Source organism: Phacochoerus africanus, chromosome 2 (assembly GCF_016906955.1).
Source record: "Phacochoerus africanus isolate WHEZ1 chromosome 2, ROS_Pafr_v1, whole genome shotgun sequence".
Lineage (NCBI taxonomy): Eukaryota > Metazoa > Chordata > Mammalia > Artiodactyla > Suidae > Phacochoerus > Phacochoerus africanus.
In genome coordinates this window covers 67,415,075-67,428,543 of record NC_062545.1, presented here as the reverse complement: position 1 = coordinate 67,428,543, position 13,469 = coordinate 67,415,075, and the positions used below count along the sequence as shown (strand labels likewise).

The window sequence follows — 13,469 nt, the reverse complement described above, 5'->3', positions numbered from 1 at the left end:
GAGGTGACACTTAAGCTAAGAATCAAAACAATAAGAACAAGACAGCTACACCAGAAGGAAAAAAAAACAGCATTTCAGGTAAAAGGAACAGGATGTTCAAGGAACTGAGAGATCAGTTCATCTGGAGCAAAACAAGCTAGGAGGAGGGTGGTACAAGTTAAGTTTGAGAGGGGGCAGGAGCCAGTTCATTCAAGGTCATAGACCCTTGGTTAGGAATACTTGAATTTTTATTCTGAGTAGTAAGACTTTTATTTGTTTATTAAACCAACATTATTGAGCTCCTTCTGTGTGTCAGATAATGTTCCTTTCCTTAGGGAATTAACATTCTCATGGGAATGATAGGTAATAAGCAAATACGTCAAGTTGTGATAATTCCTATAGAAAAAAAAATGCAGGGTAGAGGGAATAAGGAATGCCACGGATGATAGTGGAATGTTGTACATTAATATACGTAGAGAAGGCCTCTGATGAGGGTACCTTTGAATAGAGAAGTGAAAGAAGCAAACTAAGCAGTTATCTAAGGCATTTAAAGATTCTAAGCTAAACAAAGGATATACCTCAGTTTACATTTGAAGATCACTTTTGCTGATGAGTGGGATTGCAGTGGAAGTAAACTTGGAATTAATGATGATGGTGACCTGGGGGCCACCTAGGGTGGTGACAGCAGGAGTGAAAAGACATGTTTTGGGCTAGATTTAATAGGGCTTTCTAATGGTTAAGGAATGGAGATTGAGCAAAAGAGAAGGATCAAGAATAGTGCCCTGGGGAGTTCCCACAGTAGCAGAGTGTATTAAGAATCTGATTGCAGCAACTCTGGTCACTGCAGAGGTGCAGGCTGAATGCCAGGCCCCGTGCAGTGGGTTAAAGGATCTGGCTTTAGGTCACAGCTGCGGCTCATATTTAATCCTTGGCCAGGGAAGTTCTGTATGTCGTAGGTGCAGCCATTAAAAAAAAAAAAAAAATGGTGCTCCCTTTCCTCTGTTATTAATTCTAAACATCTGAGTAAATAAGAATGTCATGCATTGAAATGGGGAGGGCTGAGAGTATAGGATAGAGGGGAAGGAGGAAACAGATTTGAATTAAAAAAAAAAGAAAAAATGGTTTTATTTTGGATGCATTAATTTGTATGGCCAAAACTTTCCAAGTGCAAACTTCAAGTCGCTTAAATGTAGGAAGTCTCTAAAACCCACAGAGAATATGTGATGAACATATGAACCTGGGAGCATCTGCATAAAAGCAGTATTTGAACCCAGGTGAACACTTGAGACCCTCCATAGAGAGTATGAAGACCAGAGGGCAGGCCCTGAGGGACTCTCTCATTGTGAACCTAGTAGAAAATGAGGAGCTGGCAGAGGACCCTGAGAAAGTGGTGCCAGTGAGGAAAGACAGTGTCCTAGACTCTGTAAGCAAGAGGGGTTCATGAAGGAAGGCATGCTTGACTGCATCAGATAGTAATGGGAGTTGAGTGAGATGAGAGCAGAGAAACGCCCACGGGTTGAGCACTTGGATGTCCTAGAGGAACTTGGCTGCAGTGTCAGTGATATATTGTGAGCATAAGCCAGTTTGGAATAAGCTGAGGAGTAAATGGGTGGGAGGGAAAGGAAATGAAAGCAGATAGCATACAACTCCTTCTAGAAGCTTTGCTATGTAATTTAATTAATGTTATAATTTAATGCCTAACAAGTATGGTTCATTGGCTTCCACCAGATATTATTCTGCAGCTTGGTCCCACGTGCAAGCATGGATGTCTGGGATCTGGATAGTTGCCAACCTGTTCTGAAAGATAAAAGAGCAGAAGGAACACTCTTTCTTCTGAGCGGGTTTAATGATTGAAAGCTCAGAATACTGTGCTTATTTCATCACTCACACCTTGGATGAGATGCATATCTGGGATGGGAAAGCAGAATCCTGGCTAAAGATTAGACTTTATTCTTCAGTCTCGTTTATGTTCTCTTCCTCAGCTCCTCTCTTTATCTACAGAGTTAGTGGTGGGACTGTCCCTTTCTTCTTCTGTCCTGTTAAGGTCCAGGTAGCTAAAAGAAAAGCCCATCAAAGAGAGCTGGCTATTCTGTTGTTGTTGTCTTCACGGATAGGAAGAATTCTACAGGTTTTTTTGCCTAAAACCCCTGGACCAAAAGTTTGCCTTGTGTTCTAAAGTCTGCAGTACCCCTAGAGGGTAAGTAGGGAAAAAGGGAATCACTTTCTGACTAAAGCAAGATATGAAAGGAATCCAGACGTGGGTAACAAAAATCAGAGGAGTATGGAACGTAAGAATTCCTTGGAACACAGTATAGTTAAACCTTGCTAATTCAAATTAATTGTCAAGAAGACTCATATAAATGAAACAGTATTATTAAGAAAATGTAATTTTCTTAATTTCTCATTGTAATTTTACACAATGCTTCAAAGTGAATTCATGAAAAACTGTAGCACAGGTGCATAAGAGGAGCATGTTCATGAAAAATAAATTGGTGCTTTTTTTCACATACTTAATACTGAAGGAATTTTTCAAGTCATTTTAAGCTAACCTTAACTCATCCAGCCTCATTACAAGTAAAGCTTTCATAGACTTAAAAAATGAACAATAGTCAAGTTTTACGCAAAATCACAAGTTCGGATTTGGTGGAGTTTGTACTACTGACATTTCATTATAGCTTTTATTATTATTATTATTGTGCTTTTTTATTCAGCATATACACATTGACCTCTTCTATAGGTAAAGAACTTAGTACCAGGCTTTGAAAATGGACTTTGAGATTGTCAAAAATCAGAAAATAAGTTGAGCTTAGTACAGGATAACCACATTTTCAAACTGAAGGTTCTATTTTATCAAACAAAAACAGATTTATCTCACAATATAGAAGTCCCAACATAGGTGCTTTTTGTCTTGATCAGGCATCAGACCTCTTAATGTCTGACCAGTAAAGAAAACTATTAGGCTAAGACTATTAAGTGTCAAAACAGATATTATCTGTAGATTTGCAGAGCAATGGACCTATGAACTGAGCATTAACATTTTCTTTTTTTTTTTTCTTTTTTGCTTTTTGCCTTTTCTGGGGCCGCTCCCAAGGCATATGGAGGTTCCCAGGCTAGGGATCTAATAAGCTGTAGCTGCCGGCCTACACTACAGTCACGGCAACGCGGGATTTGAGCCTCGTCTCCAACCTACACCACAGCTCACGGCAACGCTGGATCCTTAACCCACTGGGCAAGGCCAGGGATCGAACCCGCAACCTCATGGTTCCCAGTCGAATTCGTTAACCACTGAGCCACGATGGGAACTCCAGTTTTAACATTTTCGTGGAATATTTATGTTATTAAGAGCAGCTATAAAATAGGAGGCTACTTTTTATTTTGCTGTAGTTTATATCATACATATACTATTGAAGAAAGAGGCAAAGTTCTTTATATGCTTAGTAATAATTGTTATATTTCTAGAGTGCTTTATAGTTCACTAAAGTCTTATCTCATTTAATGATGGAATCTGGGAGGGTTGTTCCTGTTATCCCGGTTTTACAGATACAGAAACTGAAGCTTTGAAGAATTAAATGATTTGCTCAACAACACAAAGCAAGTAAGGGGAGCATGGGAATTCAAAACCAGAGTGGCTGTCTCAGAGCCTCTGTTCTTTTACTCTGCCACACAAAATGGAATCATTGACAATAGATTGACTAGAGAAGATGGAAAAATCAAAGTGAGGGTGTGTGCCATTTTACCAGGACAGAAAAGTTAGTAGCTAAAATATGAAATGCAAGCAACCAACAAGAGCTGTTCCAGTCTCAATCATGAGAGGTGATAGTTTAGAAAAGAAGGTAATTGTAGATATTCTTCATTTTGAGCCATCGGAGTAGAAATAATCAAATAATAAAGAAGAAATAGTTTTGCAGATCATCTGCCTAGAGTTGCCCAGCTGTGTGAGTCTAGGAAATTACTCATTATTTCAAATCTTATCTTTTTTTTTTTTTTTTTGCGTACAGTTTAAAATAATGAGACCCAGCCCTGAGCCAAGTGAATGCCAATGATGTCATTACTTCAAATAGTTATTTGAAATAGTCATCTCATTTTATCTGATGATTAGAGGCTGGCATTGTGGTTGAGAGCGTGGACTAGAGCCAGGCTTCCTGGGTTCAATACTGACTGCCCACTGCAAGCTAACTGACTTTGGTGGGTTGAATTTCTGAGCCTCATCCTTTAATCTGTGAAAGGATGATAATAATAATCCTGCCCGCACAAGATTATTATTGTGGGGATTAAATGTATTTGTGCATGCAATGTACTTAGAACAGGCCTGGAACAGAGTTAAATGTTGAATAAATGTTAACCAATTATTACATTGAATAATACGTTTTAAACATTCTTTTTGCTGAAAGCTCAGTGGTAAAATTTGATCATATATTTATAATCTTTAGCTTGTGATCCTTTAGAAATTAGTTCATATTAATAGTATTCATTCATTTAAAATTAAGCTACTTTAGAAAATTAATCCTATAATGTAACTTTCATTAGCTTCCTCTGCATTTTAAAAGCTTTTCAATGTATGAAAATGCTCTCCAGGAGTTCCCGTCATGGCGCAGTGGTTAACGAATCCGACTAGGAACCATGAGGTTGCGGGTTCAATCCCTGCCCTTGCTCAGTGGGTTAACGATCCGGTGTTGCCGTGAGCTGTGGTGTAGGTCGCAGACGTGGCTCGGATCCTGAGTTGCTGTGGCTCTGTCATAGGCTGGCAGCTACAGCTCCGATTAGACCCCCTTGCCTGGGAACCTCTATATGCCGGGGGAGCAGCCCAAGAAATGGCAAAAAGACAAAAAAAAAAAAAAAAAAAGCTCTCCAAGCATGTTTTGGGATTTGATCTTTCCAAAAATTGAAATAAGCGTAAAATATATATTCAAAAATAAATAGGAAGTACTTACACTGGGGTTTCCTATCAATAGCATAGTGAGTTAAATTAGAAACATTAATAAGGAAGTATTTGTAATATCTCACCCTATAGCCCAGATTTGATATTGCTATTATTATAAATCAGACCAAGCTAAAAGCAAACATTGAAAATAGTATTGTGTTTATTTAGCTGACATAGCAAAGATTTACATGTTATTGTTTAGATTTCATTTAAAGATTCATTTTCCATATAATTGCATATTTAATCACATATAAATGTATTTACATATTAATACTATAATAAATTATTTTGAGGTGTAATTGTTTTAGGTTTCAGAAGGGACAGCAAGAGAATATGTTTTGAGGTGTATTGGTAAAGTTTGGAAATTTACTACCTTTATTTTTTTTTCTTTCCTATTAACAGACAAGAGAATATTCTAGTGTTTCTTTCATTTTAGTTTCTATTCTTCAGTCTGTGGAGTTTATCATATAGAAGTATATTTTAAGAATAACACTTAGTAATTATGAGGAAATGTTTTAACTTCATTTAACATCTGTACCAGATGTGATATATTTAATTATTTTTGTAAAAAAAAAGAAAGTCTTTGTAACTTTCATTATCCTCCTGTATAGTGAATCTTTTATTGAGCGTTTTATGCAATTGATAAGCATTATTCAGTGGCATATGGTCTGAGTCTGACGTGCTTTGAAAAGAGTACAGAGTTCTGATAATGAGGATTCTGTGAAAATGGGAAAACCAGCACAACAGATATGCTTTGAGAAAGTATGGGTTTTTAGCATCTTGAAACAATATATCACACTCAAAGGGACAGAACTGGGCTGCACAATCTGTTAGCTCATTCTTGTCCAATCTGGTCTCCTCCTTTCTTTTGGAGCCAGCATTGTCATCAACTCACTGAGTTATATTCTGCCTGGAATGTATTTCAGGCACAGAGTAATGTATCTACTTAAATGGAATCCTATCTTTCTACAAAAGCTTTTTGAGTATAATAAATTTAAAATATAAAAAAAAATTTCTATTAAGTTAAAGTAATTGGTTCAACAGTTTACATATGTGCCTCCTCCCCTACCAACCTAAAAAAACACCACTGCTTAGAGGAGCATAGATGTGTTTTTCTTTTATTTATAGTATTGAAAATATTTTCGGTTTAACATACAGTCAGACATATTTCAAAGACCGTTTATTAGAAAGATACCTGTACATTACAACAAATGTTACTCGAACAGAAATGAACTGTGGAATTAAAACATCCTCTATCAAAGTGTTTTACTTATTTTTTTTTTTTAATTCCATGTAGCCTTTCTTAACAAGAATTAAACCTTAATGGCCTAAGGTATCCATTATGTGTGATAAATGAACTTTTTCCTAACCATTTAGAATGGTAATTCACATGTTTTTTTGTGGGGCTCAATGCTCTCATGAAACCAAAATTGAGAACGACTACTATACAGTACTCCAGATCACTGTCTTTTAATTTGAAGTATAGAGATTTGTATAAATGATTTGGATGTTACATTAGAGCTGTATTACTTTATGTAAAGGATTAAATGTGATAATATTTGTAAAGTGATAAGTACAATTCCTGACACATAAGTACTCAACACATATCAGTTATCATGTTTTAAGTTTTCATTATCCTAAATTCCTGAAAAAATTTTGCTTGTGTTATATTGTTTTGATCAAGATGAAACTTACTTTAAGTATAGTGATAAAGATGTATAATCCAATCAAAAATTATATTTTCAAATTTAAACAGGCTGTCCTAGTAGCATTTTATGCTAAATGATTAACATTACTATAAATTTTGCTTTTTTTATGATGTACATACAGATAGCTCAGAATTCATCCACAGTAACCGTGTAATAAATGAAGTTGTTTTTTGTGATTGTCCTCATGAGGATTTTAGGTCTTTACCAGTTCAGATGGGCAAGTAGTTTTTTAAATGCATTGATTTATGTGAAAGTGGGGGCAGGGGAATGAGAAATAGCTAGGCTTCCCTGATGTGAAAGGGCAAGATAACTGCTTCACCAAACCTCCTGCCATAGGATTCTTCAGCTTTCCTGTGGTAAATAGTACATTACTTTTTGGATATAATTGTCATTGCCATGGAACACTTTAAATTATACAAGTTATTTAAGTTGTGAAACTGAAAAATCCCTGAACCTAATTGTCAGAGCAAAAGTATCAGTGAATTAATTCTTGATGGTGTAAATTGAAGATATTTTATGCAGTGAACTATTGAACAAAAAAAAAAGGATAACAGGCTGTCACTTGAGAATAGCTAACATAATTTATGAGACCAGACAAGCACCTTTCTTTATAGCATGCATTTGTAGTCAGCTTACTTATCCTGTGCTAATTTTAAAGGTAAAGTGGATTTATGTTAATACATTTCCATATTCTTGCTAGACAGTTTATAAAGTAAATAATGGAAGAATGTCAGGTGACTATGAAATAGAATGAACTGTTTATATGTTGCATTCAATTCAGGGAAAGTGGGTAAATGACGTTTCTGATGTGTATGTCATTAAAATATTACCGAGTCTATGCAATGCTATTTATACATTAATAATTATTATAAAGCCAAACTTCATCTTCCCTTTTTTTTTTGGATTATTGGTGTAAAACAACTTTTTCCCACATTAAAAAAAAAAAATGGAAAACTGGAGTTCCTGCTGGGGCACAGTGGGGTAAGAATCCAACTGCTGCTGCTCAGGTTGCTGCAGAAGCCTGAGTTCAGACCCTGGCCCCATGTAGTGGGCTAAAGGATCTGGTGTTGCCACAGCAGCATGGGTTGCATCTGCAACTTGGATTCAACTCCTGCCTGGGAACTTCTTTATGCCGCGGGATTTTAGTTTAAAAACTTGGAAAACTTTTTCAACCATTGAAGGTAAAATTAGTAATAATGAAAACAGTTGAAATGCTTCATTATATGAATGTTTGTCTTAGGCATTTTTACCAAATGGCAATAGCCTCCTGAAATTTCTCTAAATGGAAATTTCGTGGGCTATTTATTGGTTTATGCACAGCTGAGAGAGTACTGTATTGCACTTGTATATCTTCACGGTGATTTTACAGAGGGATAAAAAGGAAATCTGAAGACAATGTCAGTTTTTGAACTTCTTAGTCTTCAGCATGTAATAGTCACACATGAACTTATTTCCAAGTTTCTTCTCCACTGTTGTTTACTGATGTCATTGTGAAGCTGTAGACATAACTGAAATATATCCTTCTTCTAAATGCTCATATATTCTCAAACCACTTAATCTCTGCATTACTACCCTCATGGAGTTGCCCAAAAAGGTGTCCAGGCTGCACCTAGTATATCCTTTTCTTTAAGGACAAGTAGAAGTCTGTCATTAAACAAAAAGAGATTGGGTTTTCCATTTATTTCTTTACAGGGAGTAAGTTTTATAAGAAAATAAGATTTTCTTCTTGTTGCCATAAAGTCTGTGTTGCATTAAGTATATTTCATGTAGAATGGAAAGTGATAGAATATTCAGAAATTATTTATAAAATATGAGTTTCAGAAACCGTCTAGACACATAAAATTCAGTGAGCTACACTGAAGCTGGAAATGAAATCTGTTTTAAAATGCAAAAACTGGAATGTATAAGAATGCTGAAAGTAATAACATTAGCATTTAAAATAAGTAAGGTAAGGAATTATGTAATCAATATTGCTAAAATAATTATTTAGAAAAGATAAATTTAGATTTCTACCATACTATTATAAAATAAATTACAAGATAATTATTTAAGTATAAAAAATAAAACAACTTGAAGAAATAGTAGCTGAATATATATTTGATCTCAAGATGAAGAAAATGTTCCTAAGCAACATAAGGAGACCAATTTAAAATGTTAAGTCAATAAATAAATAAAATGAAGTACAAATAAAACCAGATGGAAATACCATACCATGTGATGGACAGAGGGTTGATACCCTTAATATATAAAGAACTATCATAAACCAATAAAAAAGGCTATTATATTAGATCTACTCAATAACTGAAAAGATAATTTACAGAGAAAGCCAGACAGTAGATATGAAATATTTAACTACACTATTGAGCAAAGAAATAAATAAAACAAAAAATATACCAGTTTGAGTTTTTAAATGAGGAAACTGAGGCTCAGAGAGGTTATATGACATGTTCCCAGGTCACTAAGTTCAGGGAGAAAGCCTAAATTTGAATTATTACTATTTAGTAGGATTGTAACTGATTTTTATTTATTTATTTATTTATTTTTTGTACATACTTTCTAAATTGTTATCACTGAACAAAAAAAATAGAAGTCTTTTCTCTAATGAGACAGACAGAGACACTGAAACATTTTAGGCAACATTACATCCTTTTTGGGAGTTCCCATTGTGGCTCAGTGGTGACAAACCCAGCTAGTATCTATGAGGATGTAGGTTCAATCCCTGATCCCAATCAGTGGGTTAAGGATCCAGTACTGCCATGAGATGCGGTGTAGGTCGCGACATGCCTCAGATGTGGCATTGCTGTGGCTGTGGCATAGGCCAGCAGCTGTAGCTCCGATTAGACCCCTAGCCTGGAAACCTCCATGTGCCACTGGTGCAACCCTAAAAAAAAAGACATCCTTTTTAATAGTTGTTACTCATTAAGAAGTAACATTTTCTTCCTTGGTACATTAAAAAAGACAGCATTTAAATTTTAGTTAATTTAGAATATACATCCTCAGTAGGTAGATATTCTTTACAACTAATTTAACTTCAATCATAACTGCAGTTGGGACCTATATTTTTATGCCCATATAGCATAAGACGCACAAAAAAATTAATCAAATGAATTCTTAATACAAAAAATATAGAACTAATTCACCTACACCTTGTAATTGTGTTTTTATTTATAGATGGAGAATATCATTGGAACAATAAGAGATTCCAACCTGAAGCTGACACTTGCTTTTGGAATAGGAATGCATCATGCTGGATTACATGAGAGGGACCGGAAAACAGTAGAGGAACTATTTGTAAACTGTAAAGTTCAGGTATATTTTTTTTTCCATGAACAGATATTAAGAAGTAACTTAGAAGTTGTATTTTGGTTAAATGTAAGATATTTTATTTTTTAGGTTCTTATTGCTACAAGTACACTGGCCTGGGGTGTAAATTTTCCAGCTCATTTAGTAATTATTAAGGGAACAGAATATTATGATGGAAAAACGAGACGATATGTGGATTTTCCTATCACAGGTAATTTTTTTAAATTTTCAAGTACATAAAGCTTTTATATTTTACCTTAATAATTTGATTTATTTTTTTATTTTTTTTTATTTTTATTTTTGGCTATTCTTGCAGCATGTGGATGTTCCAAGGCCATAGATCAAACCTGAGCCATGGCAGTGATAATGCCGTATCCTTATAACCCTCTAGTCCACCAGGGAACTCCTAACCTTAATAATTTGAATTTTCATAAAACTTTTAGAGAATTGGACACATATGATGAGAAAATTGTAAATGATGAGCAAATTGTAAATTTTTTTGTTTCTACTAAAAATATTACTCAGAGAATTAAGCTGTTTTATTTACTTTTACTTACCCAGTTTGCTAATGAATGCCAAAAACATAAATAATGGTTTTAAATTCATAAATAGATAAAAGTACTGATTAGTATCTATTGGTGACTTAATAAACTATAATTAAACATTATGTTTATTTTAAAATCTGTTTCATTAGACATGGTATTTCCATTGAACTTCTAGAACCGAAGTGCTTATTCCTGTAATTTGTGTGTGAACAGTCTATGAACATACCTTAAAACTTTGTAAAAGCATTTTCAGTGACTTTTGAGCAGGGAAATATACCACATGTGTATTTCACCTCAGTGGATGCATATAAAACTTGTATCATTTCTCAGTCATTACTTACCTCAGAGAGTCCTTCAGTATGAAAGAAGAATTTTATACCATGGGTGGGAGGAGAATAGCGCCTAAATGTACCCATTACGCATGGGGAAAAAATAATCAAATGACTCTACTAAAGAGGTTTTCCTATATTTTACTTTTTCTTGTTTGATTACAATAGTTAAACAAATAGAATTTTTAAACATTTAATAAAAGGAACATTTGGTCTTTCTTACTTTTACAAACAGTAAGAATCTGTTGGGGACTTAAATTTCTGTCATAATGAATTGATTATTTAATTATTAGGGAACCCAGTAGTAAGCATCAAAGGTACCATCCCTGCTCTTAAAATATTCTGTTCCTTTGTTATATTGTTGTGTTGTAGAAACATGCCAGAATCCATAAACATTTCTATGCTCCATGCCACATTGCAGAATACCTATTGTTCTCTTTTATAGATGTACTCCAGATGATGGGGCGTGCTGGGAGGCCTCAGTTTGATGACCAAGGCAAAGCTGTGATTCTGGTTCATGACATAAAAAAAGACTTTTACAAAAAATTTCTTTATGAACCTTTCCCTGTAGAATCAAGGTAAATTTTGCTGTAAATTAACTTAAATGGATTATGTCATAGCAGGTTGATATTTTTGTCGTTATATTTTGTTAGATAAAAATCAGTAAAACTTCTAGTTCAAAATAATTATTTAAAGTCAAACAACATATTTATCACAATAAGACAACATTAAATTATAACTTTCACTTAGAAAAAGCTTTTTATTTTTATTTATTTATTTATATGTCTTTTTAGGGTGGCACCCACAGCATATGGATGTTCCCAGGCTAGGGGTCAAATCGGAGCTGTAGCTGTTGGCCCACACCACAGCCACAGCAACGTGGGATCTGAGCCGTGTCTGCGACCTACACCACAGCTCATGGCAACACTAGATCCTTAATCCACTATGCAAGGCCAGGGATTGAACCTGCATCCTCATGAATGCTAGTCAGATTTCCACTGAGCCATGACAGGAACTCTGAAAAAGCTTTTTTAAAAAGGCAGTGTGGTACATTGTTCAGTCACATTGACTCCAGAGCAAAACAACCCGGGTTCATATCTGAGCTCTCCACCACTTACTTTCTTGATCTTGAGCATGTTATTTAATCCCTCAGAGCCTTAGTGCACCCGTATGTATGATGGAGATAATAGCAATATTGGCCATCTCTTAAGGTACTTGTATTGATCAAATGTATCATGCCTGGAACAGTATCTGTCACACAGCAAGCATTTAACAAAGTATTAGTTTGGTGTACATTTTTTAATTATAGTTAATAAATATCCAAAATGGATTGGTAAAAATAGGCTCATGGCCTATTTCAGAATGATCACATACTTCTTTGCAGATCTAGTAACTACCACCCCTTTGACAAAGTCTTCCTTTGTTTTCTCAGCCAAAAATATCCTTTTCTCTGTCAGATTTATATATTTTTCGTTTTTAACACATATGACTTGCTACCTTTTTATCAGAGTCTTTTTAATATACTGAATTTCCTTTACTATATTCTAACCGCAAAGGTCAAAACCTATTTCTAATTTATAACCCCTAAGTAGTTATTGGGATTTTCACTGTGTTAGAAGTTCTACTAATGTTCTTTTTTTTTCTAATTTGGAAAATATAAAAACATTTAGTATTGTGGGAGATAGCTAACACAGTGCTCAGAGAAAATTTATGACCATAAATATGTATCTACTAAAAGAAAGAATGAAAACTGAATTATCAAAATACCAATCTCAAGAATTTGAAGAAAAAATTAGCAAATTGAACTCAAAAAAGATAGAATTAATGAATAAAACCCAAACATACATTAGTAAAAAAAAAAAAAGAAAAAAATCAACAAAGCCAAAATTTGGTTATCTGAAGAGTAATATTGATAAACCTTTAAGTCTGGTCAAGAGAAAAAGAAAGAAGGAACAATACAATATCAAGAATCAAAAGATACAGAAGAAATTAAAAAGATAATAAGATTATGAAAAGTTTATGCAAATAATTTTTAAAATTTAGTTCAAATGGTAAAATTCTGGAGTTCCCATTGTGGCTCAGTGGGTTAAGAATCCAACTAGTATCCATGAGGATGCGAGTTTGATCCCTGGCCTCAGTCAGTGGGTTGAGGATCCCATGTTGCCCTGAGCTGTGGTGTAGGTCACAGATACAGCTCTGATCTGTGTTACTGTGGCTGTGGCATAGTCTGGCTGCTGCATTTCTGAGTTGACCCTAGCCTGGGAACTTACGTAAACCACAGGTGCACCCTAAAAAGAAAAAAAAAGGTAAAATTCTTTATTTGGGGTGGTGCCATTGATCAAATCCACACCATAGCAGCAACCCAAGCTGCTGAAGTGATAATACCAGATCCTTAACCCACTGAACCTCAAGGGAAATCCCAAATGGTAAATTCTTTTTTAAAAAACTTATTAAAACTGACACAAAAAGAAATAGAAAATTTAAATAGTCCCTTACATATCAAAACAGTTGTATCTGAAGTTTAAAATCTTTCAACAGGAGTTCCCATTGTGGCACAACAGAAATGAATCCAAGTAGTATCCATGAAGGTGCAGGTTCAATCCCTACCCTCACTCAGTGGGTCAGGGATGTGGCGTTGCCGTGAGCTGTGATGTAGTTTACAGACATGGCTTGGATCCTGCCT

At 34.8% G+C, this 13,469-nt stretch overlaps 1 protein-coding gene across 2 annotated transcripts in view; it reads left to right on the top strand.

Annotated features, from left to right (window-relative positions):
- Positions 1-13,469, top strand: part of ASCC3 (activating signal cointegrator 1 complex subunit 3) — a 330,962-nt gene that overhangs the window by 228,554 nt on the left and 88,939 nt on the right. For both annotated transcript variants that reach the window (XM_047761598.1, XM_047761591.1), the window contains 3 exons: positions 9,781-9,918; positions 10,003-10,123; positions 11,232-11,364. In XM_047761598.1, coding sequence (XP_047617554.1) covers positions 9,781-9,918; positions 10,003-10,123; positions 11,232-11,364 — 392 coding nt within the window. The remainder of the gene's footprint in view (positions 1-9,780; positions 9,919-10,002; positions 10,124-11,231; positions 11,365-13,469) is intronic.